Below are 26,343 nucleotides of genomic sequence, written 5' to 3' on the forward strand. Positions count from 1 at the left end.
AGACTGAGGCTGCCTTTTTCATTTCCTGTTGGTTTTGTTGGTTGGTGAGCAGTGGGTGTTACAGTCTGGCTTAATCACCGGCAGTCTTCAGCTGGGACACTGGTGTCTGTGTCATTGTGGTCTGTGGTGTGCGTGTGCGTCTATGTGATTGTCTGGTTTACAGTAAGTTCATATGTTTGTACACAGATCCACTGTGCCAGTCTGTGGGTAATTACTGTGGTCATGCGCCTCTGCCCTTTTTCCAGGGAAGTGCAGGAAACAAGTTTATTATTTCCAAGAGCATTCAGAGGTTTTTTTGCCTGATATCACAGAACAGTCTTTGGATCATCATTGTTTTTTTTTTTCATTTTTTATGTATGTATGTTATTAATGGTTGAGGTCGAGCTTGTATTTCTTGGCTAAATTTGGGGTTTGTGGCCCATAATAATTTAGCTCTAAGAGTAGAACAGCCTTTGCCAGACTTTGAGAACCGATGTGTGTGTTGTGTGTCTTTGTGGGGACCAAATGTCCTTTAAAAAGTGACCAAAGTTTACTTCCAGGGTTTGCGTTCAGAAGACTGAGGTAGGTTTGATATTTATAGTCAGGGGAAGAGATTAATGGTTGAGTTTAGTTTTATATTTTATTTGGCTAGAGGATAATAGTCATGTTTAAAGAAAGGTTTAACAATTATGATTTGGGGTTTGGAAGGTAGACTACAGTTTCATCCTCTCTGAGTCACAGAAGAATCAGTGTCTGTTTATTTAAATTTTTTGACTTTTTAACTTGCTTTTTCACTGTTTGTTTTTAACTGTGTGTTGTACGGTGTCCTTGAGTGCCTTGAAAGGCGCCTATAAATAAAGTGTATTATTATTATTATTATTATTATTAGTGTGTATCTGTATGCGGTGCTGACCTGACCACTTTGGTCCCGCCCCTGATGATCTGCATGTCCACGTTACAGGAGCCATTCGAATGTGAGATGAGGTTGATCTCTGAGAACTCAGCCTACAAGGAAGAAAAGAAAACAGTTCCATTAGCTATACACATGAACCATACACATGAATCCCATTAAATGGTAAATGTTATGTTATAATCACACATGTCAATTTTGCCAATGGCTCCAAGTGCTTTGAATAAACAGACTATTATATGACTATTATATTTCAATAGTCTAAGTTATTGTGGACGATAAGGTTTAATATTTAAACGGGAGCAAAACAAACAGTAAATAAATACTGAATTACTTTCTCTTTTGACCTTTCTTTGCCGAAAGAGTGAAAGGAGATGACAGGAGATGAAACACTTTATCAGCGTGCACACTTTTGGAGCTGTTATTGATTTGCATATTCTTAATATTCTTTGTATTTAATGGGATATAAAACAAAAGCATATTATTGTATACACAAACCATAGTGTTATACTAGTAAGATAATGCATATATGTTCATTTTTGTTGTGGTTGCAAACATGGTGAGGATTTCTCTGTGACTCATAGCTGCCGACTTCTGTCTCCTCTGGTGCCTATTTTCGTTTCTGTGGTGAGGCTTGAGGTTGTAATTTAACTGTCAACATCTATTAGGTGTGAAACTGTTCGATGTGAAACCCCAGAGAAGAGTCATTCCAAATGCAATAACCAAGTAATACTAAATGGTTCAACCAACATCAAACCAAAATGTCACATCCTGTTAATATAATAACTTTATTAAGTACAGTAACTCCAACATGATATCAAGAGTCTGATGTCATTTTACATTTGAAGTACTAGTGGTTTTAAAAGTGCAGTTATATATTAGTACCAGCCAGTTCAGATGTTATCATAAGGATGTTATCGTCTATTGGTAAGCTGGAACAACCCATATTTAAGTGTTGACGCCTAGTGGCCACAGTCATTATGATGAGAGCAAAGCAAAGGAGGAAGTAAGGTGAGAAAAACAGCAGAGGCTGGATTTCGTGAAACCAAAAGTCAGTGTTAACTCATTTTAACTGATGCAAATTACATCACAAATGTGGTTGTTTTAATCGAAACTATGATATTGCTCCTAAACCTAACCAAGTAGTTTTACTGTCTAAACTTAACCAAAGTGCGATATTGATAATATAAGATGATATGCACCTCATGGTCAACTTTGCCCCTGTCCAAAGCATTCTTATTGCAGTGATAACAACTGCTAATGGGCCATTTAATAGGCTGATAACACCTGAAGTGGGTGTTTATACCTGGTCAACATAGACAACAAGTACAAGCACATGCACTTTTTTGCTGAGGATGACAAAATCTTTGCTGAGGAACAAAATTACTTTGAAGTTTTTATAGGGATGAAAACGACAACGCGAATCCCTGACCACGTTCTTTTCTTATGTATAATACAAAACTAAAAATACTAGCCTACAGCCATACTAGAGGCTTTCAGGTTTGCGTTAGCATGCTAATATGCTCACTGTGACATCACGATGTTTAGCGGGAAGTATTTAACATATTCACCATCTTAGTTTGGCCTGTTTAGCTAATCACATTTGCTAACTAGTTTCAAAAATAAAGTACAGATAAGACTAATGGGAATGTCATCATTAGTTTTGCTTGTAGCTGGTCATAAACCAAAGTGATGTGCAAATATTGACCCGATGATGGCACTAAAAGTCAAAGTCAGGGAATCACTGAAGTTTTCAAACATTCAAATTTCCTGACAATTCAGCCAGTAGTTGTCAAAACATGTCACCGAGGACCAAAAATGTGCTGGTGGAGACATCAGGGGTTTACTACTAACTACATTAAGTTTCATCCTCTGGGGACGATGAATGTCTGTACCAACTTGTGCCAATCTAACTTGTAGATCACTGAGATATTTCACAGAATAAACAAACTATCAGCTGCTGGTGAAAGGTATGAAGGGGCAGGGGATCAACAAACATGACCATGAATATCTGTACAGAATTGAATGGCAATCCATCCAATAGTCGTGGAGATATTTCAGTCTGTTCCACAGCGGTGGACCGACTGACTGACCAACCCACTGACAGCACCAGCACTGGTCCTGGAGTGTGTTTCTAGTCTGCACACACAGACAGAGACCCTTGGCTAATCCCCTGACCTCTGTTTCTGCTATTCACAATTTTCGTGAGTGACACATTTTTCTTACTTCAAACTCTTCAGCTTCTAAGTTCTTTGTAGGAACTTAAAACATGCTGTATAAAGCAATAGACTAGTCACAGCTTATCTAAGAGTCAGAGTCATTTGTTTTCATTGAAAATGTACTAGGGCACCAGTGTCTCAGTCCGTCAGTGAAAACCTAAGCATTTCCATATCAAACGTGAATATGGTGTCAGTTCACTTTTCATCTTTGTTCTGATCCCTCTCAACCTTTAATAAACGATTCTGCAGCATCACAGCTCTTTAAAATCAATATGATACCTGCTCCACTTTGATGTCATATTCTCCAAGGACCTTCTTTCCCCGAAACACTTTGGACCTAAAAGAGAAGAGAAGACATTTAGTTTATCATTTGTATACTCTCAATTGTCTATGCTGCCCTCTACTGGACATCACGCTTCCTGTGGGACAAAAGAGAAAGAAAATGGATGTCTGCTTGTGTACTTTTAATGGCCAAACTTTCTCAGCTGCAGGAAAACATTTGCTCTAATGAGTTTTTTGAACAGCTTCAAAAGATACAGCAGATCAGTGTGGCCCTACCAAATCTGCAATTAGTGTCATCTCAATGGATGGTCACATTAAATTCTGTTTAGGGCTGTAATTCAGCTGCAAGTGGTGCCATTGCATTCTGAATGATGAATGCATCTAATATCAGTGTGGTTTGACTCAGATTTTTAAAAAAATATTTTGGCTTCCACTTACTAAAGAGTGATGTAGAAATAGATTACAAGTAAAACACACACACAGGCAGGCAGATGGAGAGCAGACAGACAGACCGACAGAGAATGAGACAAGCAGAGAGGCACAGGCTGTCAGCCAACATACTAACAGGCAAAACGCTCCGGACGTCTCATTTTGTACAACATTGTACATGGATCACAGATGGTTTACGCTGCTTCCATCATCAACCGATGCACCGAAGCTAAATAAAGCAATAACCAAGAACATGCATATACACAGAGATAACTTCTCAGTATCTAACCTTCAAGAGCTCCTATCTTTTCCTCTTTCCTTATCCCGATGTTTTTGTTCATGCAGTGGTTACAATGTGAAATGTAATGTCCAACCTTGTTCCATTAAGTCAAATTGCATGTGCATTCATTGCTTCTCTCTGTGCCAATTAAATTAAAAATGTATGTAAGATTGCTTCCATGCAACCTCATAGGACTTTGTGTAGTGCAACACAGAGGCATCTGGCTTGTTAGTCTGGTTCATTAGAATCAGACCATCTGTGAGACAAACACTCTGAGGGTAGGATGCCGTAACTTCTAACAATCAATAACCATGCCAGCAAAATTAGTGACCTTAGAATTACAGCAGTACATCTTTTTCAGAAGATACAATTCTGTTGGTGTGTGTGTATGTTTTTTTCAGTACGGGCAGCTGCTTGAACACACTACAACGTTGCTATGAGACTCAAACATCCACCGTCATGTCAAATTTTTGACTGAAAAATACAATCACTCACGTCAGTTTTCATGCAATGGTAACACTGAATGGGTCCACATTCAGCATGTGTTCTGTACCTGCAGTGTGCAATACAGTACACAAAGACATGGGAAGACAGGCCAACACAGTAATGGTCAATTAAGGTGCTCTGTGGAGAAGCTGCTGATGTAGCTTCCTTATTTAATTCCATCAAACAGCATAATGTAGCTGCCACGTAGCAAAACACACCACGTCAAACACGACCCTGCTAACAGAGCTGTAGGTGAATTTCTAATAAAGCTTTTTTTATTCTACATGCTTGTCACAAAAAGAAAAAAAATCAATCTTCAAAAGCTTGTTTTGGCATCTGCATAATGCTTTTCTGCTTTGAAGCTGCAGTGTGGCCAGTTGGGAGCAGCAGGATAAACTGTAAACACGACTCTGACATATTATGAACATTTAAGGTGTTTATAGTGTAAAGTGTTAGCAAACTGTTCCCTGTTTGAACGCTGTGCAGACAGAGAAACATTCTGAAAGTCCTACATTAACCCTCCTTTTAGCTCTGTTTTGGTCTGCCCCTGTCACTTTTGGTGCTAAATACTTTGTCTGTCTCTGTAGCTACCTGGTGCAGCTGAAAATTAGGTTTGAGAGGAATAGATTTTGTAGTAAACAAAACAATGTGCTGAAAGAGCTGAAAGCTCTGTAGAGCTGAGGTGAAATGCAAAGTCACTCGATAATTCTCTGTGCTTTTGTTACTGTGAGGGACAATAGGTGATCATTACATCCATCGTTAACATAAAATAGTGATTATTGCTACTTAAACAGAAATTCAAAGTACATTTCAGTGACTTGCAGTGCGTCATGTAACCTGATACATGCCACCTCCTTAGCATAACAACCAATTGTCTGCTACCTTTTACTGTCGCTTCCACTTTCGTGCTCAGTGTTCACACAATGTAACACACAAACTATCTATGTTTGAGCTGCAGGATCAATTCCAGACCAGAGAGGATCAATGTTTAAGCTTGAAACTGTTTACATCAAAAGCCTGCATACCAGACTTAGCTCTGAATCGAAAAATAGCACTGTGGCAACAAGCTCTAACACAAATTCACAATAGCCTTTACCCTGAGGCCAAGCGTTCACCCCACATAATGTTAAGGATGTGAGAAGTAAAGCGTTTTCTTTTTGTTTTGTTTTCTGAAGTGTAATGAGCATGACGGCAGCTTTTATGTCAATAGATTTTAGCCCCGTTAGGCTGAAGGATGCCACACATTATGAATATACTGTATATCATCCCTACAGTTTCCTGTATTCAATTTCTAACACCCACTGGTGTCTTATAATAAAACTTGAAGGTTTGCAAATACATCCACTTCAATATGGAGAGAGCTGATACATCCTCAGATACAGACACCCACATGTTTTCTTATTGTTTACCTGGGTTACGTGTAGTAGCTACAAGACTTTGAGAATGCGGTCAAATGTATTATAAATGAAAGAGTGCACTTGAGCGAGGTTTGCTGCAGCTGAGGTCAACATCTCGAAGAAGAGGTTAGCAGCTCAAGTGGACACATCTGGAATCAACATCTGAGGAGAGGAGATAGCTGGAGCTATCAAGTAGATATCAAGTAATAGAAAGATGAGTGCAAATTAAAATGAAAGAAAATCATACAATATAAGTAGCTTGTGGTGCACAGAAAGTACGGCCCCAGCTGAAGTGAACAATGTTCCCATGCCACTCTGTAAACCTTTACGATATGCCTGTAAAGCTGTATCGCACTACATCATACAGATGATGAGGCCAAATAAGGTGGACAAGTCACAAGCAACAGCTCTGATTAAGATTTGATGAGCTAACAAAGATGCCACTGAAAACAGCATGACCAAATGCTCTATGCTGGCTAAATGCAACAGCTGAGCTTCGTTGACTCCATTTTTCAGGGCCATTTGATGCAACCCTGCTTTCATTATTGATCTGTGGAGTCCAAGAGTCTGAGACAGCCACACAGTCCCGTCGAAATTAAGCCTTTTAAATCAATACATGGTGATGACAGAACGAAAGAGACAGAGAGAAAACGATGACAAAGAGAGTAAGGAGAGAGGAGGAGAGAAATATAAAGAAGGAATGAGTGGAAATGGAAACATACAATACAATAAACAAGCATATCAAAATAAGCTAACAAAGATACTGCAGCAGTAGCACCCATTGACTAATAACCATATTACATTCTTGATTTTAAGTTTTTTCACCAAACCTGAACTTATCCCACCACATCAACATCTTATATGTTGTAACATGGCTTATATTCATTTGGCTCCACTGTTCACTCTGTTCTCAGAGACGGCACGAAAATAACTTGCGACAGGGTTATCTAATGGTCAGAATTAGCCCGAGAAATATCCACTTCATGCTATGTCTTACATGATTGAAGTCCTGTATTACATAATGAGTTACAGTTGACAAGAATAGACACTATAATCACGGTATAATGACTGTGGCTGCTGCACACAAAAGATAATGCTATTTTTAAACCTATTCTCACATATTTTGGGTTTAAAATTAATGGTTTGTAGGTTTAGTTTGTTTGTGTTATTGTGTTGAACTAACATGTTAAAACACCGAAATCAGAGCAACAAGACTGTTGCAGTGTTAAAATGACTGTTTTTGTCAATGGAGTCTTGTGGCTTTAAACAAAGCAATATAACAACTGTCTGTCTCTGTAGCTATCTTTTCTGTAATGTTATCACACAGTTCAAATAACAATCTGAACGTGTCTGTAGCAAAAAGAGGAGTGTTAGTGGACGTACTTTGATGGGTGCTACAGTGAGGTTGTAGCAAAGGATTACACAACAGACACTAGAGCCCATACACAGCTGATGACTGAGGAGATCTATTGGACCAATTCCAAAACTTCTTGTATCTACCAGCCATTTCAAACCAAAATATGTAAAAATAGAGACCAGGTTAAAAAATACCGGAGTTATCCTTTAAAAGATGATATATTTCACAATAATGTTCCTGGTCACTCTCTCTCACACTTTTCTTATTTTTCTCCTTGTTTCTTGTCTTTCTCTCTCCTACAGCTGTAGTTACTCCCCTTTTCCCTCTTAATTCATAATTCTTTCCACCCATGTGTTTTTTTTTCCCCTTCTGTGATTACTGTGATTGATTCAATGCAAAAACACATTAATGAAATCTATGCATATAAATGAACCATGCATGACAAGTAACTGCAGTTTAATGGGTTTAGTGAGACAAGACTGAATCTGCAAGACTGTGTTGCTATGGTGTTTTAAAATGTAGAAATGACACCAGTCTCTGTTCTATGATTGTTATTAAGTCAGGCTTTAGATGATTTTAATTGGTTTAAGACATTCACATAACCCAGAATGCTTTTTCAAAGACCCATACAAAATGGCCGTCCTCCTTTCTTGCACAACACAGCCGCTACGGCAACACATGACTGCACATGCCCTGGACTTCTCAGCACTTGATCCACCAGCGGAGTGAAAATTGTATAAAACAAGACTCTGACAATTAGGGTGAAAGGGCACAGAAAGTGTTAGAGCCATCCTGTCAACTCTAGTGCTGAGGGACATAGCAGGAGTGTAATTATTTGGTTAGCTGCATGCTGTTCAGGTGCAGACGGAGGCTGAAGGGGCATGAAAATGAGAGTACAGTGTAAGAAATGACACAGAGGCTGGTGAGCAGGGCTGGCTGCAGACCAACCGTTCATCTTGAGTCTCTTTGGAAACTTTCTCCGTGCATGCTGCTTCTTGTTGCACGTTTTTAAGATTATACTTTTTACTGTCATAGGCAGCGGTGCGAGAAGTACTTTTACTGTAAGTAAAACTAGCAGTACTGCAGTGTAGAAATACATGTCCTGCATTCAAAATATTAAACTACAGACCTATTAGCAGTAAAATATTTAAATTGTTCACTATTTTCATTATTATTATAATCATTGTTTTATTAATGTATGCATCACTTTAATGTTGCCGTTGGTAAAGGTGAAGATATTATAATATCACCTATTATAATATATGATATTTTATTTGTTGATAACGTTTAGTAACTAAATTTATCAGTATTTATCAATCTTAATAAATCAATATAAAAGCTTAGTAAAGGATCAACAATTACATAATAACGTCTTATAGCTGAGCAATACTTACATAGACACTTACACAGTCTTATTAACAAACGATAATGATTATTAACGTCTTATAAGTGCCCTATTGCCTTTTAACTAACGTTTGATGTAAAGCATTTCCAAAATGATTTCTAAATGCCACTCAGAGAGACAACTGGAGGAGGGAGTGCAAAGCCGCATGCTGCATACAGAAGAAGGCTGCTGGATTTTACCCGGCAACACTAAAACATGATGATGACCAACTGACAGCACTGCACAGGCCCAGAGGTTCTCCTTCATGTCGGATGAACAGATTGTCTAGATGGCTTATTTACTTGTCTACTAATTATCTAATAATCTAATCATCTTAAATATTGCAAACTTTACTTGACCAGACTCTATTGGTCCGGTCTACACTACACTACACTGCTCTGGCTGATATTCGTCACAACGTTTGAGACGTTTGTTGTGACACTGTGTCGGGACAAACCAGCCATCTGATGAGTCATTTAGAGGACTGCAGTAAATTTCAAAGAGTTGTTAGACACCCAGACATTCAGTCCTCAAACAATGTACAAGCTTCATCATTAGTTCTCTAAGCAGAGGATCAGTGTTCACTCTGACATTTGTCCTTCACTGTCTGGGAGTGTTTGAGTGCCCCTCTGTGCACATTATGTGTGAAGAGAAAAAAAACATCAACCAGAGGATGGAGAGCTCTGAATGGTTGTACTGACCGAACATGCAGAGCATACAAAGCTTTACATTACTGGTATTGGCTCATGTTTTCTGCCCAGAGGTGAAGATGTCGCTTGAATTATTCAGCTGCAGCACAGGAGGCTGTAACACCTCCTCCCGCCATTATCCTCTTTTCTCCTAGCCTGCCCCGGTGTTTATCTGTGTGTGTGTTGTTGTTTATCCTGTGATGCTATTGATAAATTAAATCGTAAATCTTTGTCTACTGAGTAATTTTGACGCAATATATTAGCCTACTGAGTAACACAAAACATTTTTCAGAAAAAATCACTTCCCACAATGTCTTTTCTATTTCTATTTCTATTTCTATTTCTACTTATGTACAGAAAATACAATGTGTGTGAGTCAATGATTAGGAGATGTTTGAACACACCTTTGACAGAGCTGAGTTAAAGGTCTCATATGTTGCTCATTTTAAGTAGGAACACATATTAATGTTGAAAAGACATTAAAAAGAACATTTTGCATAATGTGGGATCTTTAAGTATTAAAAGTGAAGTTACTGGCACTATAATTACTTTTTCAATCAGTCTTATGTAATGTATACATGATTACATTTGATTACATACGTTAAATGACACTAGTGACTAAATAAGTTGTTCTTTTTCCAATAATCCATTAACTCTGTAGTTGCAAGTATTAATATGTTGTTAATTAATGTATCATGTCAAAGTAATCGGTGAAATGCCATTGGAAGAGTCTCCCTGATTAATTACAGAACTAATTAGCGAAGCGAAGCAAGTGTGATACTGGAGCAGGATAAAAACTAGCCAAAGAGTTTTTTGTTGTTGTTTTTGGCTTTTGTTTTTGTTCTTATTAATGAAATCAGTTCCTATTATTGAAACCTAGATAATTAATACATGATTTATCAACCATTAATATTTACAACTTGAATACTTAACTTGAATATTTTAATGTATGTATATTTCAATGAGTATGTTATTGTGAAGTGGGACAAAAGTCTGGAATTGGTTCACAAAAACGTATATTCTTTGACGTGCAGTGTTCTCTGCTTGTCTTGAAAGAGGAATAATGCCCAACAATGGATAAAATATAACAGACTTGAGATGATTAGCAACAGAAATATCTTGCTGCACACATTAATATTACTAGACAGAAATACACAAGACATTAATTTTTCTAGTTGCACAATTCTCCCCAGTTTTCCTGCATCATTTAACAAATGAGTGTTCGAGACAATAATGTGTGTTTGAGTTTATGTCCCGGTAGAAGAATCAGTGTCTGCAGCTTGTTTGTGTGGTTTTATTGCATTAAGGTGACAAATGATGACATTCAGGGTTGGCTGTACTCTCATGTAGACACACATGCACACTTTGAAATTCGTGCATGTATGTGTACGTGCAGCTTGTGTGTGTGTGTGTGTGTGTGTGTGTGTGTGTGTGTGTGTGTGTGTGTGTGTGTGTGTGTGTGTGTGTGTGTGTGTGTGAGCTAGAGCACCCGCTGACAGCACAACTGCTTAAGTGAAGAAAGGCTCATCAAGGGAACATCTTGAAACTAACAGCAGAGTTGATTGTTTTCTTGAGGGTTAACTGAAACCTGCTTGCAGATATGGTCACTGAATTGTGTGTTTGTGTGTGTGCGTGTAGTAAGTGTGGGTTGGTTTTGTGTCTGTGTGAGTGTTTATCAGACTGTAGTTAATGTGTTTCTTGTCCTTGGAAAGTAGGCAGGGGAGACAATCTTTTTTATCTTGTCCCTGTAATTTGACAGCTTTATTTTACTTAATGCTGCAGATATCTTTGTCTTTCTCTTGTTCCTTCACTTGTTCCTTGCCCACCCTCACTACCCCACAGTCAGGGTCTCCTGTAGTTTCTTTGACATTCATCTTTTTACACATTTCTAAGAGCAGAGGGAGAATTTTGGCTGAGAAAAAGGTGAATTTAATGAGTTATAGTCCATATATTATTCTTAGTGCTTATAATTGTGTAACATATGGTGACATGGTTGGTGTAGGTGGAGTGAGCTAACAACATGGCTAGCCGATTCACTCAGAGAGTCGAAAGACAAGGATTAAGGATTTCAACACTGCGACTTTATTCTGCAGCACTTAACGTCTCCCATACCATACCAAGTCTCCATGGCGCCAGATTCACTTATCATACATGAGCAATAGAACATAAACAGCATAAAATGCGGTAACTCATTTCTGATGAGATTTCTCTTTTGTTGACGTCACCTAGAGTGGTATAGTGGCACTGTCAGCACAACTGTCAATTTAAGTAAATCATAACAAAACAAAGGGAGGCAACACCCTGTGGTACCATTTGGTACCTCAGTGTTACCACATTACCGACTTTTACAGCATGAATAATTTACAATAATGTGCAAACTGCTATGTTGAAATGTTGGTAGATTTCACTGATGTCTTTTGGTAATTTGGTTGCCTTTGATGAAGTAAACAAGTACCTTTGCCTTTGTATTTTATGCTACTAGTGAAGTCGACAGTTTTGCAGTAAATGTACAGTGTATTTCAATTTATGAAAAAGACAGAAAGATACCACTATGTTCTAATCTGGCATTAGCTGAAGCTTATTAGCGACTTCCACAAACGTAGACGAATACACCAATTAGAAGTGAATGTGGATGTTAATAGACTGTGTGGGAATGATACCACTCTCCCAAAACAGTGGACTTGAGAATGCTAACACATGGCTAAATAACACCACCAGGACTGCTAATAAAAAGGAACACTATCTGTCTGACAATAAATCTGCAAGTACTAGTTCTCTCTGGAACTCTATTGGTGCAAAGCCTAAGAATAAATAATCTGTCCAGGAAACGGGAGGATGAATATTAGCCAGAGCCCAGCACCCGGAGATTTGTAACCCTATGGGCTGGCCTGTACCACCATCCATGCAGAGCACCTCATCAACTCCTGTGCTTAGCAGGACGTGGAAAGCTGTAAAAAGAGGAGTTAGCAACAAACGTCACAACAACAAAGTGAATAACTTTGCTACAAAGTTGCACCATTGCTTCAGCGCTCTGGATCTCCATCAGATGACCTGGATAACTTCCTGACACAGCAAAGTAAGGACTGAGAGTAACTCTGACAGCAAAATGCTACAAGGAAAGCCAATGACTGGGCCTCAGACTCTGAATATGGGTGATTATGCTGTAAAAGATGTAAAAAGAAACAACTGGAAAATATAGAGCACATGACACACTGAAATAGCCATGAGAAGAACCGGAAGAAGACTTTACTGATCTATTGAGAACACTCAGCTCCTTGAATACTGAGGTCTTTATCACTGGCCCTCCTCACCAGTCAGAGGGGGAGTTGAGAGCTTCAGCAGATTGCTGCCACTGAACACTTGGCTTTCAGCTGCATGTGACATTCAGCATTCAGCAACATTCAGAGCAGTTTATTGATATTTTTTGAGTAGATGGAATTTGCCTCAACAATTCAGGCAACCTGATCTCCCAGGACGATGCATGACTTTTTATTTTCTGTGTTTTGTATGCATTTTAAGTCATTTTTACACCTCTCAGTTACACTATCAAAATAAAGCTTGCTGAGAAACAATTCATGTCACAATGAGTGAGTGCAAATGGAGAGAAAGTAATCTTCAGATTCACTATAATCTCTCATTAAGTGTAATGAGTTTGCATCTTTTTGCAGTGAAAAAAAAAAAAATCAGAATGGCAAACAAACGTTGGTTCAGCTCATATCTGGAAGGCAGGGTCAATGTTGTTGCCTCTGGCGACCATAAATCTGTGTGGATCATTGTGATGTGTAGTTGTCTTAAGTTTCATTCTTAGGCCACAGTTAATTCAACCTGTAGGCCTATATGCTCCCTCTCGCTCAAATCAAACATGACAATGATGTTGCTTATCACAGATATGCAGATGATGCTCAGATTTACTTACTTCAACAGCCACATCAAGGCAATGAGTACATCAGCATTTCAGCAATAATCACACAATATTATATCATGAGGTCTCATGTCCCGACAAGACTTAGAGACACTCATTCATGCCTTCATTTCCAGCAATGTGGACTATTTTAAAGCTCACTAATCTGGTCTTCCCCAAAATAACAACTTCAGCTCATTCAGAGTGCTGCTGCCAGAGTTTTAATGAGAACCAAGAAAACCGAACACATTACTCCTATTCTTAGGTCTTTACACTGGCTTGCAGTTACTTACAGAATAGATTTTCAAGTGCTGCTGCTGCTAGTTTATAAATCACCCAATAATCTCAGGCCAAAATACATTTCTGATATGAGTAGAAACTCAGCAGGGCCCTTAGATCTTTAGGGAGTCGTCAGCTGGTAGAACCTCGAGTCAGAACCAAACACGGGGAAGCTGCTTTTATCTACTCTGCTGCAGACACGTATGAAACCAACTTCCTGAAGATCTCAAATGTGCCCCAAGCGTTGCCACTTTCAAATCAAACTTTCAAAACTTGGGTTTTCTCATGTGCCTTTGAAGATTGATATCTCTACTGCATTTATATTTCCTCTGTTGCATTTAGGCTAACTTCATATTGCACTGTAACTGTATGTTATTTTAATGTATTTAATTTTTCTTTTCTTTACAGTGCTTTTATTCCATTACACATATTTTATTTCATTGTATGGATTTCTTTTATTTCATCTAATTTCTATTTCATTTTATTCTATCTTGAATGAACAGCCATCAATAAAAGACAAAAGATATCATACTTGAAAAGATATTGTACTTGAGTAAAAGTGAGAACATAACATCTGTATGAAAATTGACTTGCCCTAGGGCTGATGAAATTATGAATGATGTTGGACATGTTAAATGAGTTAGACTAAAATAGGAGACAGAGTCACTTTCACAGGAGTTTTCACAGTCAACAGTTGAATGGCAGCTGACGACAGCAGCAAATCACCAGAAATGAATCTTTCCATGGTTTTAATGCTGGCAAAACATGACAGCTTGGGCAGACAAGCAGGCAACAAGCTCTAATTTCACCTCCATTAAAGACAAAATGTAAAAAGAAAAGTCATGCATCTGCTGAAATGGTGATTGAGTGGTAATTACGATGACGAGAGTAAAATTTTGTTCACAACATTTAGAAAGAACACTGGGGAGGGATTGTAAAACTGATCAGCAGCCCCTCACAGCTCTCAGCCATAATATTAATATTAATATGAAAATGAACACGAGAAGAGGCAAACTGAGCTCTCCACTGAGAGTACTATGAAAATGATCATAATAAGGAACTATGTATTGATGATTTTATAACAACAAAAATAAAAAATGTACACTGATTGGACCAGGTGATTTTTTGCGAATGGATTTCAGATGATGTACTGGAACAGAAAGCGACAGTATGATAAACCTTTGAACACATCTATTTTCTCTGCACTCAGCATCTGCTTTGGTGCCACAGTATCAACATTCACTCCCATCAAAGAGTGACCTACATGGCCAATTAGACCATCATTGTTTCATTCAGAATGAATTCAATGGTATTTGGTTTTAAGTTTACTAATTAGCGGAAGTGACAACAACAAACAATGACTGGCAAATATGGGGCATGAGGTTCTCCAAGCAAAGGGAACCAAACTCCTCATTACTGCAAATTGTTGTCTGTGTTAGAAAAGCCTGTATGACTGGTAAAACAGGCTGATTAGGTCTGTTGTATTTCTGTCCTGTAATGGAAACCTCCAAAGAAAAAAAATTATATAGGCCACAACCTGTCCTCATCTCTAATTAAGTCACCAAACTGAACAAAAGAATAATTTAAAGATTTTTTAGAAAAGCACATACAACAGATCAGGGCTGCAACTAACTATAATTTTCATTAATTATTTTGCCGATTAAATTACTGGCTATTCTGATCATTTCTAGCTATTCTGACCCACAATCCTCAGCACAGCGGAACATACGTCAGAACAACTAAGCCGCCAAGAGCCCACATGCACAGACAGATGACAGCACATTGACAGTGCAATGACGTGCAGACAGAACATAGTGCCAGCAGCTGCATCTCTGTATGAAAATATATTCAACAACAAAACACCATCTGCCAGTAAAAGAGAGCTATGTGTGAAAGGGGGTAACATGCCCAGTGGTGACCAGTCAAAGAGACAGTGATAATAGGAATAGGAAATGTGTGAGTGAACAAAATAATCAGCACGATAACTCATAACAACAAAGGGCAGCAGTGTAATGATTATTTAAATCTCCACACAGGATCGGTCAGGATTGAAAGATAATTAATGTTTTATTTTCTACAACACCTCCAAAAGGTCACACGCACAGGGTTCAGGTTCATACAGTGAAATAAATCGTTAAAGAAAACACTCGTGCATCAATACAACACACAATAAAGAAATCACCTGTGGTATGTAGCACAAAATGTGAATGTTGTTGAAAAAAAGGTTGCAGAGCACAATACTGCTCAGCAAATGGTGTTTTGTATCTCCAAGGCAAAACATTTTTCAACAATATTCAAATTTTGCGCTATGGACTACGATGGGTATGTGAGCTTTAGAGGTTAAAGTTCAAGGTGTAACATTATGATGAAGTATGTGATTTGGAATGCAGGGTAAGAGTCCAGCCAGGCTAGATGCATACACAGCGGTGCTTTGAGCTGAATGCTAACGTGCTAAAAATGACAATGCTAGCATGCTGATGTTTATCATATTCACCATCTTAAATATGTATGTTACATTTGCTCATTAGCACTAAACACAAAGTAAAGCTGGCACTGATGGGAATGACATTAGGTTGGCAGGTACTCATACAGAATAGTATGAGTAGAATTGGATGAACCAAATTTTGTCCTGATGATCACACTAGATGAAAAATTAAGGAATCACAAAAGTCATTGAAGTTCATCCTGAGGGGAACATGAATGTCTGCACCAAATTTCATGTCACTCCGTCTAGTAGCTGTTGAGATATTTTACTAAAAACAATAAATGTCAACCTCATGGTCAGAGTCAAGTCAGAAGTCTTTTGGATTCATCATCTAGGAACCATGAATATCTATATACATATCTATATCTATCCACATCTATCTATGTATATTTCAGTCAATTCAATCCATCCAATAGTTGTGGGCATATTACAGTCTGGAACAAAGTGGTGGATCGACTAACTTTGCTTTTAGCATCAAAGAAACAAGACAATGGATTTTTCAAAACTGTTCATGCACAGCAGGAAATCCTCAAGAGAAAACTTGACTACAACTAGTTAAAAGTTCACAGGCTGGACATGAATTCAATTCAAACTCTGCCTTTAATCTGTTTATTAAAGTTAGATATACGTCCTGCCAGGATACATGCCCCACTGCGAGTTCTCAATTTTAAAGATAGGACTTTCCACTCCCGCTGAATGTTTTATTTAGTGACTGAAAGGCAGAGATGGATACTGAGTTGAGGAGACTGTGGTTAAAATTTAAGGATCCTCCACAACTCGTTTGTGTTGGAAAAGTAATGCATCAATCTAATCAGGTCCCCTTGCGAGGGAGCATCTGCAAAAAAAACTTGTCCAATCTCTTGCACATAGCAGACACCATTATATCTCTCAAAAATTGAACTGAGGGGACAATTTAATCCCACTGTGGCAGGAAGATGCATATTTTATAATAGACATGCACAAAAAAGCGTTGCTTCTGATCGAAGATATAAGATGACCAGTCTTGAAATGACAGACACATACTGATTCATCTTTCAGTGAGGTGAAAATAGGGTGAACGCTCTCCCTGGTTTAATGGTGGGTTGAGACAGAGTGTTTGTCTGCATCAAGCTGGAGAACAGATAAATCACTGCAGACAATCCTGCCGTGGTTTGGCATAAATTAGACTTTATGTGCACTTTATCCAGATGTGTGTCTAGCTATGGTCTTTTTTTATCCTGCCAACTGTCTGGACACACCTGCGAACACCAACTCTTTTAAATGCACACACAATCACAGTGTAGTCACAGAAATTGTCAAGAGGACTATTTCAAGGATGAGTTCGGTTTTGAAGAAGGCATCCACAAAATGGTGTTAGTGAAGCAACATTCAAGTTTGTCACTTGACAGGCTCATATCGGCAGTCAGCTCATTGTGGAGCATTTCCTTGTCACTTGAATAAAAACAGGATGACAGTCTCGTTCAGGTTTCAAGTAATGCCTCAATTTGATGATAAGATTAACCAGGCTGTCTCAGGGCATACTCAGGTGGTGTAGGAGGAGCACTGGGACATGTCTATCTGCACAAAGAGACAGACACTTGGTGCTCAGTAGAAAACAGTTCTTAAAGAAAACAGGTGTCGGTGAAGCGCCTGGATTATACTGAGTAATCAGGACATTGTTTCAAATATTTGTACAGTTTGAACACAACAAACTACATGCCATTTGGTTTTATTTATGGAAGTGGTAGCTTAAATTTTAGTGGCAAAGAGCTTGCCAAAGTGAAACTATCTGCTTACACCAGGTGCAAGTGAGAAAGTTACATCTGTTTTACATCTGTTTACCCTGCCCTACCCTACACTGCTGTATCAGAGCTGTATTAAGTTACCATGAACACAAAGTGAACATTTCCTATTGCTGCAAGTTCACATTACAAGTATTAAGCTGGCAAAGCACAGGGTGGCTTGCTATCAAGGTTATATGTAGCTCTAACTGCTATCATTCATAAAAAATGCATTACTGGCATTTTTGACAGTGGATCAGTTTTAGACTGAAGGGAGAAACAAGAAGTAACAGCCACAGTGAGCTGCAGGGTGTACACCACCAACTCCTCAGCAAGGTGTGACATTAAATCAGATCATGGTTCCTAATGGCATAATGGAAACAGACAGTGTCTTTATTAATACAATATGAATTTGTTTGGCTGCACTGTAAACAGACACACCAGTTCATACTTGTGATACATTTGCCAGAATTCTGTGACATGTACAATAAACTGCACCATGATAACCTGGGGTGTCACCAAATCAACCAGGACTGAAATCGTGAGGGCTATAATTTTAAAGGGCTTGGAGTCAGCTGCACAGAAAAAACTCCCACAAATACAGTAGCAACAAGCAGTCTACAACCATTAAAAACTGAAGTGTCTCAGATAGACTCACCTCGTGGCCATACACTATACTCCTACGCACAACTCCCCATACACTCATCACTATTTAATTGACACAGTGTAACTGTTTGCAAAGTCATCATCACTTCATTTATTGTTCAGTTTTGCTTACAACATGTACAATGCCCTGCTGTGTGTGGTCTCATGTGTGTGCACGTGTGTTCATCCATCGCCCACACTGCCTATTTGTCGTGACAATGCTTGGAGCACAGTGTTTAATTTTAGAGGGAGATAGAGAGCGATACAGACAGAGAGAGGACACAGAAACTGCTGATCCACTTATTGGCGCTTTGCCTAATAGGAAGAGCCACAAACAAAAAGGTCCAGCTGGCCTTGAAAAGGTAACACAGAGGAGATACATAGCAAATGATGCATTTAAGGAGCTAGCCATCACTCCATCTAAAGCATTGCCGCTTTTTGCAATGATTTCCATATGTACTCGGACACTGAGAGGCATGTTTACTCTATTCTGTGGTTGATATTAGGAGCTGTTGACCAGTCATTAAATATTCACGGTAGAAATAATACACTAAACAATTTTCTGTTTGGTTTGACACTCAAGTCACATCATGCAATATTTAAAGCTGCATTGTTCATATATTTTACGAGCAATTGCTCAAATTACTATGTTTAATGTGACCGGGGTCATTTGTAGTCAGTGACTAACAGATAATTAGCACCTCATTCTTTGGCCAGACACATGACTCCAAACGAATGCTAATGTTGCTGTGTATCCACTGGATAGCTGCTTGCTAACATTATCCGTGTCAGCTTTACAAAGCCAAAATATGTTAAACCTGAGTGATGCTGAGTTTTGCCGTCTAATGCCAAAAAAAGCATCTTCATGCATGTGACAGACATTGTTTTGCTAAATTATTTTTTTTAATTTTGCTTATCATAGAAACAAAGGCCATTGTTGGCACAGCATGGTGCAATGTGAAAAAGAGGCTGGAGCAAGATGAATACTTTACATTGTTAGTAGGAGGGAGTACATTATCAGTAAGTGGCGCTGGGCCAGGCATCAACAATGGCTGATCACATCAACTCCATCTTTAGAAGCAGCAGACAGTTTCCTAATGGGCCGTGTGGGGAGTCCAGTTGGCTTTGCCCCAGAGAAAAATGGTTTTGTCAAGAAGGTGCAGACTCCCACAGCACCAGTGTACTGATCTCCAACAACAACAGTATACACTTTCAATCACATTAAACATGACTGTCCCACACATCTAAAGGTTTCAGATGAAAACATTACATCAAGTGGAAGGACTCAAAACTCAACATTAGCCCCTTTTCCACCGCAGGAACTTTTATCATTTACCCGGGATTTTACCACCGAAATTACCCTGGGAAAAAACTTTCCCTCAACCCCAAACTTTCCCTGAAAAAGTACCTAGTAGGGGGATAGGACTTTTCAAAGTACCTGGATTTCTTGAGGGGTGGGGCTGCGTGCTGAACACTTGCAGCGTTCCGCACTTCCGTTCACTCGCCATGTTTAAGTCTGTGTCCTTGCGCATTTGCCAAGGAAGAAATTCAGCGAGACTTCAAGTCGACGACTCGAAATGACCGAGTCTATAGAAGAATAGCCGACAAGCTGACGGAGCTAAATGTAGGGCACACGGCGAAACAAATGAGTGAAAAGTTAAAGAAACTTATGCAAGATTTTAAGAAGCTGAAGGACCACAACAGTCACTCCCCCATTTGTCGTCAGCCTGATTTGAATAAATGTTCCGGAACTTTGAGGTGCGGTGGAAACGCAAACCGCACAGATTACCAGGAATTGTTTTACCAGGTAAATAAATTCCTGGAAATAAAAGTTCCTGGAAATGTTGGTGGAAAAGGGGCTATTCATGAAAAGGATTAATGGGACTTTGGAGAGGCAAGTGTGTGTGTGTCCACCAGCCATAACAAAATGAATACTAAATCTACACCATCAGATCTTCATAAATGTATATTGAGCTGGATAATTATAGCTTATAGCTATAGCTATAACTTGGCACAATCAAATTTGTTTGTAGTGACAAAATAAGTAAATCAAACAAAATTACCAAAATGAAAAATGACATTGACTCTTTTGTTTGTAGCAACAGCTTTGCATCTGCACAAAAATGTGCTGGTGTTGCATTTAAACAATGCTAATTTTCGCATTCACACTTATATTGCCTTAATGCTAAAAAAAAACACATTTCTCATATTGTGAACCCCTACATACTACATGATACATACATACTTCACCCTCTTTCATAAAGCCCAGTCTGCTCTGATTGATCAGCTCCTACAAGCCTGAACAGGCTCCGCACACCTACTCCACAAATCGGATCTGCCGTCTCTAAAGGGAAAACATATTAGCTGAACAACACGCTAACAGCAACCGACTAGCCCTGCCAAATAAGCAGTAAACAACAGAAAACACAGAAAAACAAAACGTACAGCTTCCAAGTCTGATGTCAGGTCATTGACGATATCGATCCATCTTTAAGCTTCTACCGTTAATGTCCCTGTTGAGAAGGCAGTCCTGGGTAAAATAATGCTTCACACACACATTTTTCAGTCACTGTGAGGACTGAGCACTTCCACAGATGGTAGAATGACACAGAGACCGTTTTGTGGGTTTTTGCAGACAACAACATCTTATTACCACAGCTAGCGTTAGCCACATAGCAATGATGGACAGTGAGGTGGATTCAGGTTTTCAGTGGGCGGGACCATCAGTCTATGTGTGATGTCACAAGCAGGACCAAATCTAAACAGAACATTTTCACACACACACACACACACACACTTACTGAAAGCTGGGCCAGGAGAAAAAGAGAGGATGTTCTTTTCTCATAGTTTTAGGTTCTGTAAACACTCCAGCGACACAAATTTATGTTGAAAACACATAAAAAAAGTGCATTTTGCTTCCTTTGAAGTCATAACCCGTTCTGTTCGTCCTGTTGTCATGCCTCCCTCTCCATCATACAGAATCACTGCCTCTAAAACAAGCAAAAATGTTGAGTCCAGCGTTATACTGCAAGGTAAAAGATATTGATATGCCCCAGAGTGACTCATACCTCGTTGTAAAAGAAAATAGAGAGATGAAAGGTTTGGCAATTTACTGCTCTGTTGCACACAACACTATCAATCCTATGGCGATCCTGGGTATTGGCAGTAAGCCAGACCTTTAACTAGCCTGTTCATTTTCCAGTCGATTCCTCAATCATTGTTTTCCAGAGGTAACACTGAGGCCTGTTAAAGCGTGAGTAAAAAAACTTCTTCCACCTCAACAGACCAACCAGTCACAGACGAATGACTGTTTGTGCAGATACTGAGGAGATAAACTGATACAGTTTCAGAAGGGTGTGTTCTTATATAGCAGGCTTGTAGAGAAACAAGCTTTTAAAGCCAAACTTTCAAAGGTGAGAGAGGAAAGCCTCAAAAATAACCATAATTTTGCGAAACATTGCTCCATTCATTTGAACATAACATTTTGTATTCGTGTTTCAAGCATACAAATTGTTAACAGTGTTTTTTGTCTACCAATGAGACAGTTAAAATGAGTCTATTATGTACTGTATCCATAAATAAATGAGACACTGAAAGGCTGGTACTTTAGAAAAAAAAAACAGAATATGGCTTCAACACTGTTGGGACTTGGATTAATAAGTGTTGTTACCACTTGATTTGGTAGAAGTTTACATTAGCAATGGGGTGCTGCTATTTTAGTCAACCATATTATCATCAGGGTGGTCCTGAAGGAAACAAACTGAGACTGCCTCTGTGCTTCTGTAAGAGTAGCACCTAAAATAAAATACACCTCGGACTATTGTTAGTGTTTACTCTGTACACTGCACAGTAATCGCTGCTGTGCTCAGAGTTAATATAAATCTCCTGGAGCGCAGGTAGTGTCTGTACTTTGTTAATGTGACAGCTAGCTCCCAAATGCAATTTGCATGGCTAAGCAGTCTGTCCTATATGTGCCAGAATAAAATGTACTGTTGGATTATTCCTAGAAGCTACAGATCTCTGAGTCATCTCATGATAGAAAGATAATCCTAGATGCTAGATAATCCTAGATGCCATGAAATTATTCTTATTTATTTATTTCTGCATACAACATGTACTGCATTTATAATGCAGATTAATGGAGCGGAGCAGTGCTCTTTCATCATTATTATATTCACACAAATCATAAAGAATACAGACCCTGGGGAATATTATTGATCCAGTTTAGAACTAATCTGTGACTGAAATGACTGAAACTGAGTGTATTTTTTAAACTAGTGCTTTTTTGAAAGCTTTCACTTGTTTTTTTTGTAAACTATATCCACTATGCCACTATCTGTGTTCACTGTGTCACTCTTTTATTTGGCCTTTATGAATATATCATGTATCTGCTGGAGTTAATGTATGTCCACACCCTCACTAGACCACAACACAATGTACAGCACTAAAAAAAAGGGCCATTTTGTTCCATGAAATTTATTTGACTGCCTGAGGAAGGGTTTATGCCTAAACTGTTTTTAGGTCTAAATGACTATGGCATGACAATAAAGCCATTGTACTTGTTCATAAGGAGACTGTGTTGGAATTTTCTTGTTTTTTTTGTATATCTATCCTTCTCCAAACAGCACCAGGAAGTGCTCCCTCCCAAACATATTTAATCAGTTTAGTGTCTTGAACCAGGTTGTTCAGCTCTGCATGTAGGCACACTGCATGCCCAAACACACCAAGTCCCCGAATGTGGTTTCCTTCTTTCATTGTTCTGCATAATGGCTTGTCACATCATGGCAATACCAAGGACTTCTGCGTCTCTTGGCTCAGTACAACTTATTAATTGGTTCTTGTGAGGCGCCCGGCATTGTGATTGTGTGACTGTGAATGTGTGTGTGTGTGTGTGTCAGAGACAGAGGGAAAGAGTTTAAAAGGAGACATGGTATCACACTGAATGTACAGAATGTCAATGAGATGCAGTTCCTGTCCCTCACTCCTCCTGAAAATGTGCTTACACCGAGTTACGGCACAGAGAGCATTTTCAGTTCATGATCAAAGAGAAGTGAAGAGTGTTTCAGGACATTGGGAGCGACACGTAAGACCACATGCACTGCATTTAACATTAAGTTGCATAATAGCGTGTGCAAGAAGGCACAAACTGAGTGTAGTTATGTTGATCTTGGGGCCACTAGTAGCTCCTTGCGTTTGCTATATTAATCTAATCCTCGACAGCTCCACTTCGGGCTTTGCATCTCACAATGGATACACATGGAAACACATATAGGATAATAAAACTGTCGGCTAACAAGCCACAGGCAGCAGCAGTCCCACCGAGACTCGGTGGCCTTACTGTAGCTTCACATTAGAGAACGACTGTAATCCCTTTGCTCAACCAACAAACAGTCTCTCCAGTAGTGCCGTATTAAAAAAATTTGAGTTATCAGGATATTCAGGCTCACCTGTGCACATAACAAACCAGTTGAGGGACTAACACAGCTGCAGCCTTTGATGCACACTTACAGTACAGTGGAAATATTTTCCTCACTGATTTTTCTGCTCCGTTTGTACGTCTGTGACAGAATCAGAAGACGTCAGAGCCTTGCTGCCGTCTTACTTTCACTCGTTCCTCCTCCTCCTCCTCCTCCTCATCTTACTCCTTCACTTGACATCTCTCCACACCTCAATCTCCATTTCCTCTGTCCTATAACCTCTCGCTCTCTTCGGCTCTGTCTCTCTCTCCTCCCTGCGCTTTCACCCTCTCATCCTCCTGTCAGTCTCTCCTACTGTGTTCATATGTGTGTGTGTGTGTGTGTGTGTGTATGTGTGTGTGTGGGGGGTGGGTGTACAGTAAATGTGTGTGGGAGTTCGTTGAGCCATGACATGGCTGAGTGCAGCAGCCCTGGGGCAGTCATGCGCCATGGTGCTCAGTCAGACGATGGAGACACGTGTTGCAGATCTTCCTGGTTACCATTCAGCTCCAACCCGTCTCTCTCACAAACCCTCTGTCTTTCTCTCTCTCACACACACGTGTACACACACAATTTCTCCCCATTCATTTATCCCTTTTGTCCTTCTAGCCTTTTTATGTCCTTTATGCTTTGTCAGCATCTTTTTTTTCCCTGTCTCCCTTCATTTTGCTCTATCTTTTTGTCTCAGTCTGCCGTTTTCATCTCTACACATTTCTCTCCCAACACCTCAATTTTCCTCCCCAATCCTCTCTCACACTTTGGCAAATAAAAGCATGTCCCTGCAGTCTATTCACTTTCAATCATCCTCTACTCCTATTTTACAAATGTCTAGTGGCATCACAGAGAGGGGCTGAAGCACTATCCTACTCTCCTGTCCTCACGTTCCTGGCCTCTGCACAGCGGTTATTATCTCCTCTCCTCAGTCTTCTCTTGTGTATCTCCTGAAATGTTATTATTCCTCTTGCAAACACACTTGCCACAGGACAAGGCCACGCAGAGATGCTAAATATTGCATGTTCAGTTTTGTTTATAAGCCAAGGACTTCAACAAATGAATTGTATTTTCTCGTTTTAGCATCCGTTTCCTCAGGGGTTGTTTGCCATTTATAAGAAAACATCTTATACTAACAGAGCAGACACTTACATCAATCTCATGCCAAAAGCAGAATGGTCACACTTACATTTCAAGAATGGCTAAAAATACAGTTTTGCCAAAACTCACGCCTTTGTGTGTTATTTGAATTACACCAATATAGAAGAGGAATTGTCCAGACACCTCTGATGGTGTAATCTTTTCACAGTACATTTTATTCACAGACCAAGGACTGTCTCTGTCTGCATTTCATCCACAAGAAAATAACAGTGAAAGTCAACTGTAATATCTTTATGGTATTCCTTTAGTGTTTGTCATGCATGGACTTGGTGCTTTTCACATATGATGTCCCTGAAGCTGCTGATAGAGGTATTCACTTAAGACAAAATAACCTCCTGAAGCATCGAACCAACCTATTGAACAGAACTACTGTTGTACACATTAGCCTTTGTTCAAAATATAAGACTAAGACCAAAATTGATCAGTGAGCACACATCAACCTGGTGCCATCTTTAAAATATGCATTGTGTTAGTTAATGATGCATCATGTTCGTGATGAGCAAAACCAACAATCTCAGCACTAAGTCCAATAGGAGCTATTGTGGGGATTTTGTCCCATCATACAATATTCCTCAGCTTTATAAAACTGCTAACAGGTTTTCTCATCTATGTTGCCTTAAATGTTGAAATTGACATTTTGGACTTATAACTCACTATCTGTCTAACTATCTTTTTTTTGGACAAAATTCTGACAGCTGTCGACTAGATCAACTGGTAGGCTTGTAAATGTGGGGAGACATTTATAATAAACATAATTAACACACATTTCTAAAAGATTAATGGGTGATAAATACATGCTATACAAATGATGGATAACTTCAAAATGAACACTATTCAGTGAGTCACTGAGCCAGTGAAGATTTTGGCCTCTCGAGAGGGAATTTGCAGTGCAACATGTCACAGAGAAGAATCCACTAACCTCCGCTAAATGAACACCAACAAAACCAAACCATGTTAAGGGTCCCAGTGGATCAAAAAAAAATTATTTACATTTACGTCCCAAATTTGCCTATAGCCTGAAGGTGCCCCAGAACGAGTTTTCAAAGACTTGGGTTTTCCCCTTCTGAGCTGCCTCTTATCTCCTTTTCTTTTTTATTACACCTCTTTGTCACAGGGAAATGAATGGAGTACCAATGGGTGACACTTTAAAGCCACTGGGTTGAGAAGGATAAGGGATTGATGATTAGAAAAGGACAAACCAAGCAGGTCTTGGCCAAAAGTCAATGAGCTGAGATGTGGATCTTTGATCAGGC

General features: G+C 39.2%; 1 protein-coding gene across 4 annotated transcripts in view; it reads right to left on the reverse strand.

Annotated features, from left to right (window-relative positions):
• The window catches only part of syn2b (synapsin IIb), a 77,655-nt gene that overhangs the window by 30,657 nt on the left and 20,655 nt on the right, over nucleotides 1–26,343 (reverse strand). For all 4 annotated transcript variants that reach the window (XM_070845060.1, XM_070845045.1, XM_070845053.1 and 1 more), the window contains exons 2-3: nucleotides 3,388–3,445; nucleotides 893–984 (exon numbers count right to left, since the gene is read on the reverse strand). In XM_070845060.1, the coding sequence (XP_070701161.1) occupies nucleotides 893–984; nucleotides 3,388–3,445 (150 nt within the window). The remainder of the gene's footprint in view (nucleotides 1–892; nucleotides 985–3,387; nucleotides 3,446–26,343) is intronic.

The sequence above is a fragment of the Pempheris klunzingeri genome, chromosome 2, assembly GCF_042242105.1.
Source record: "Pempheris klunzingeri isolate RE-2024b chromosome 2, fPemKlu1.hap1, whole genome shotgun sequence".
Classification (NCBI taxonomy): domain Eukaryota; kingdom Metazoa; phylum Chordata; class Actinopteri; order Acropomatiformes; family Pempheridae; genus Pempheris; species Pempheris klunzingeri.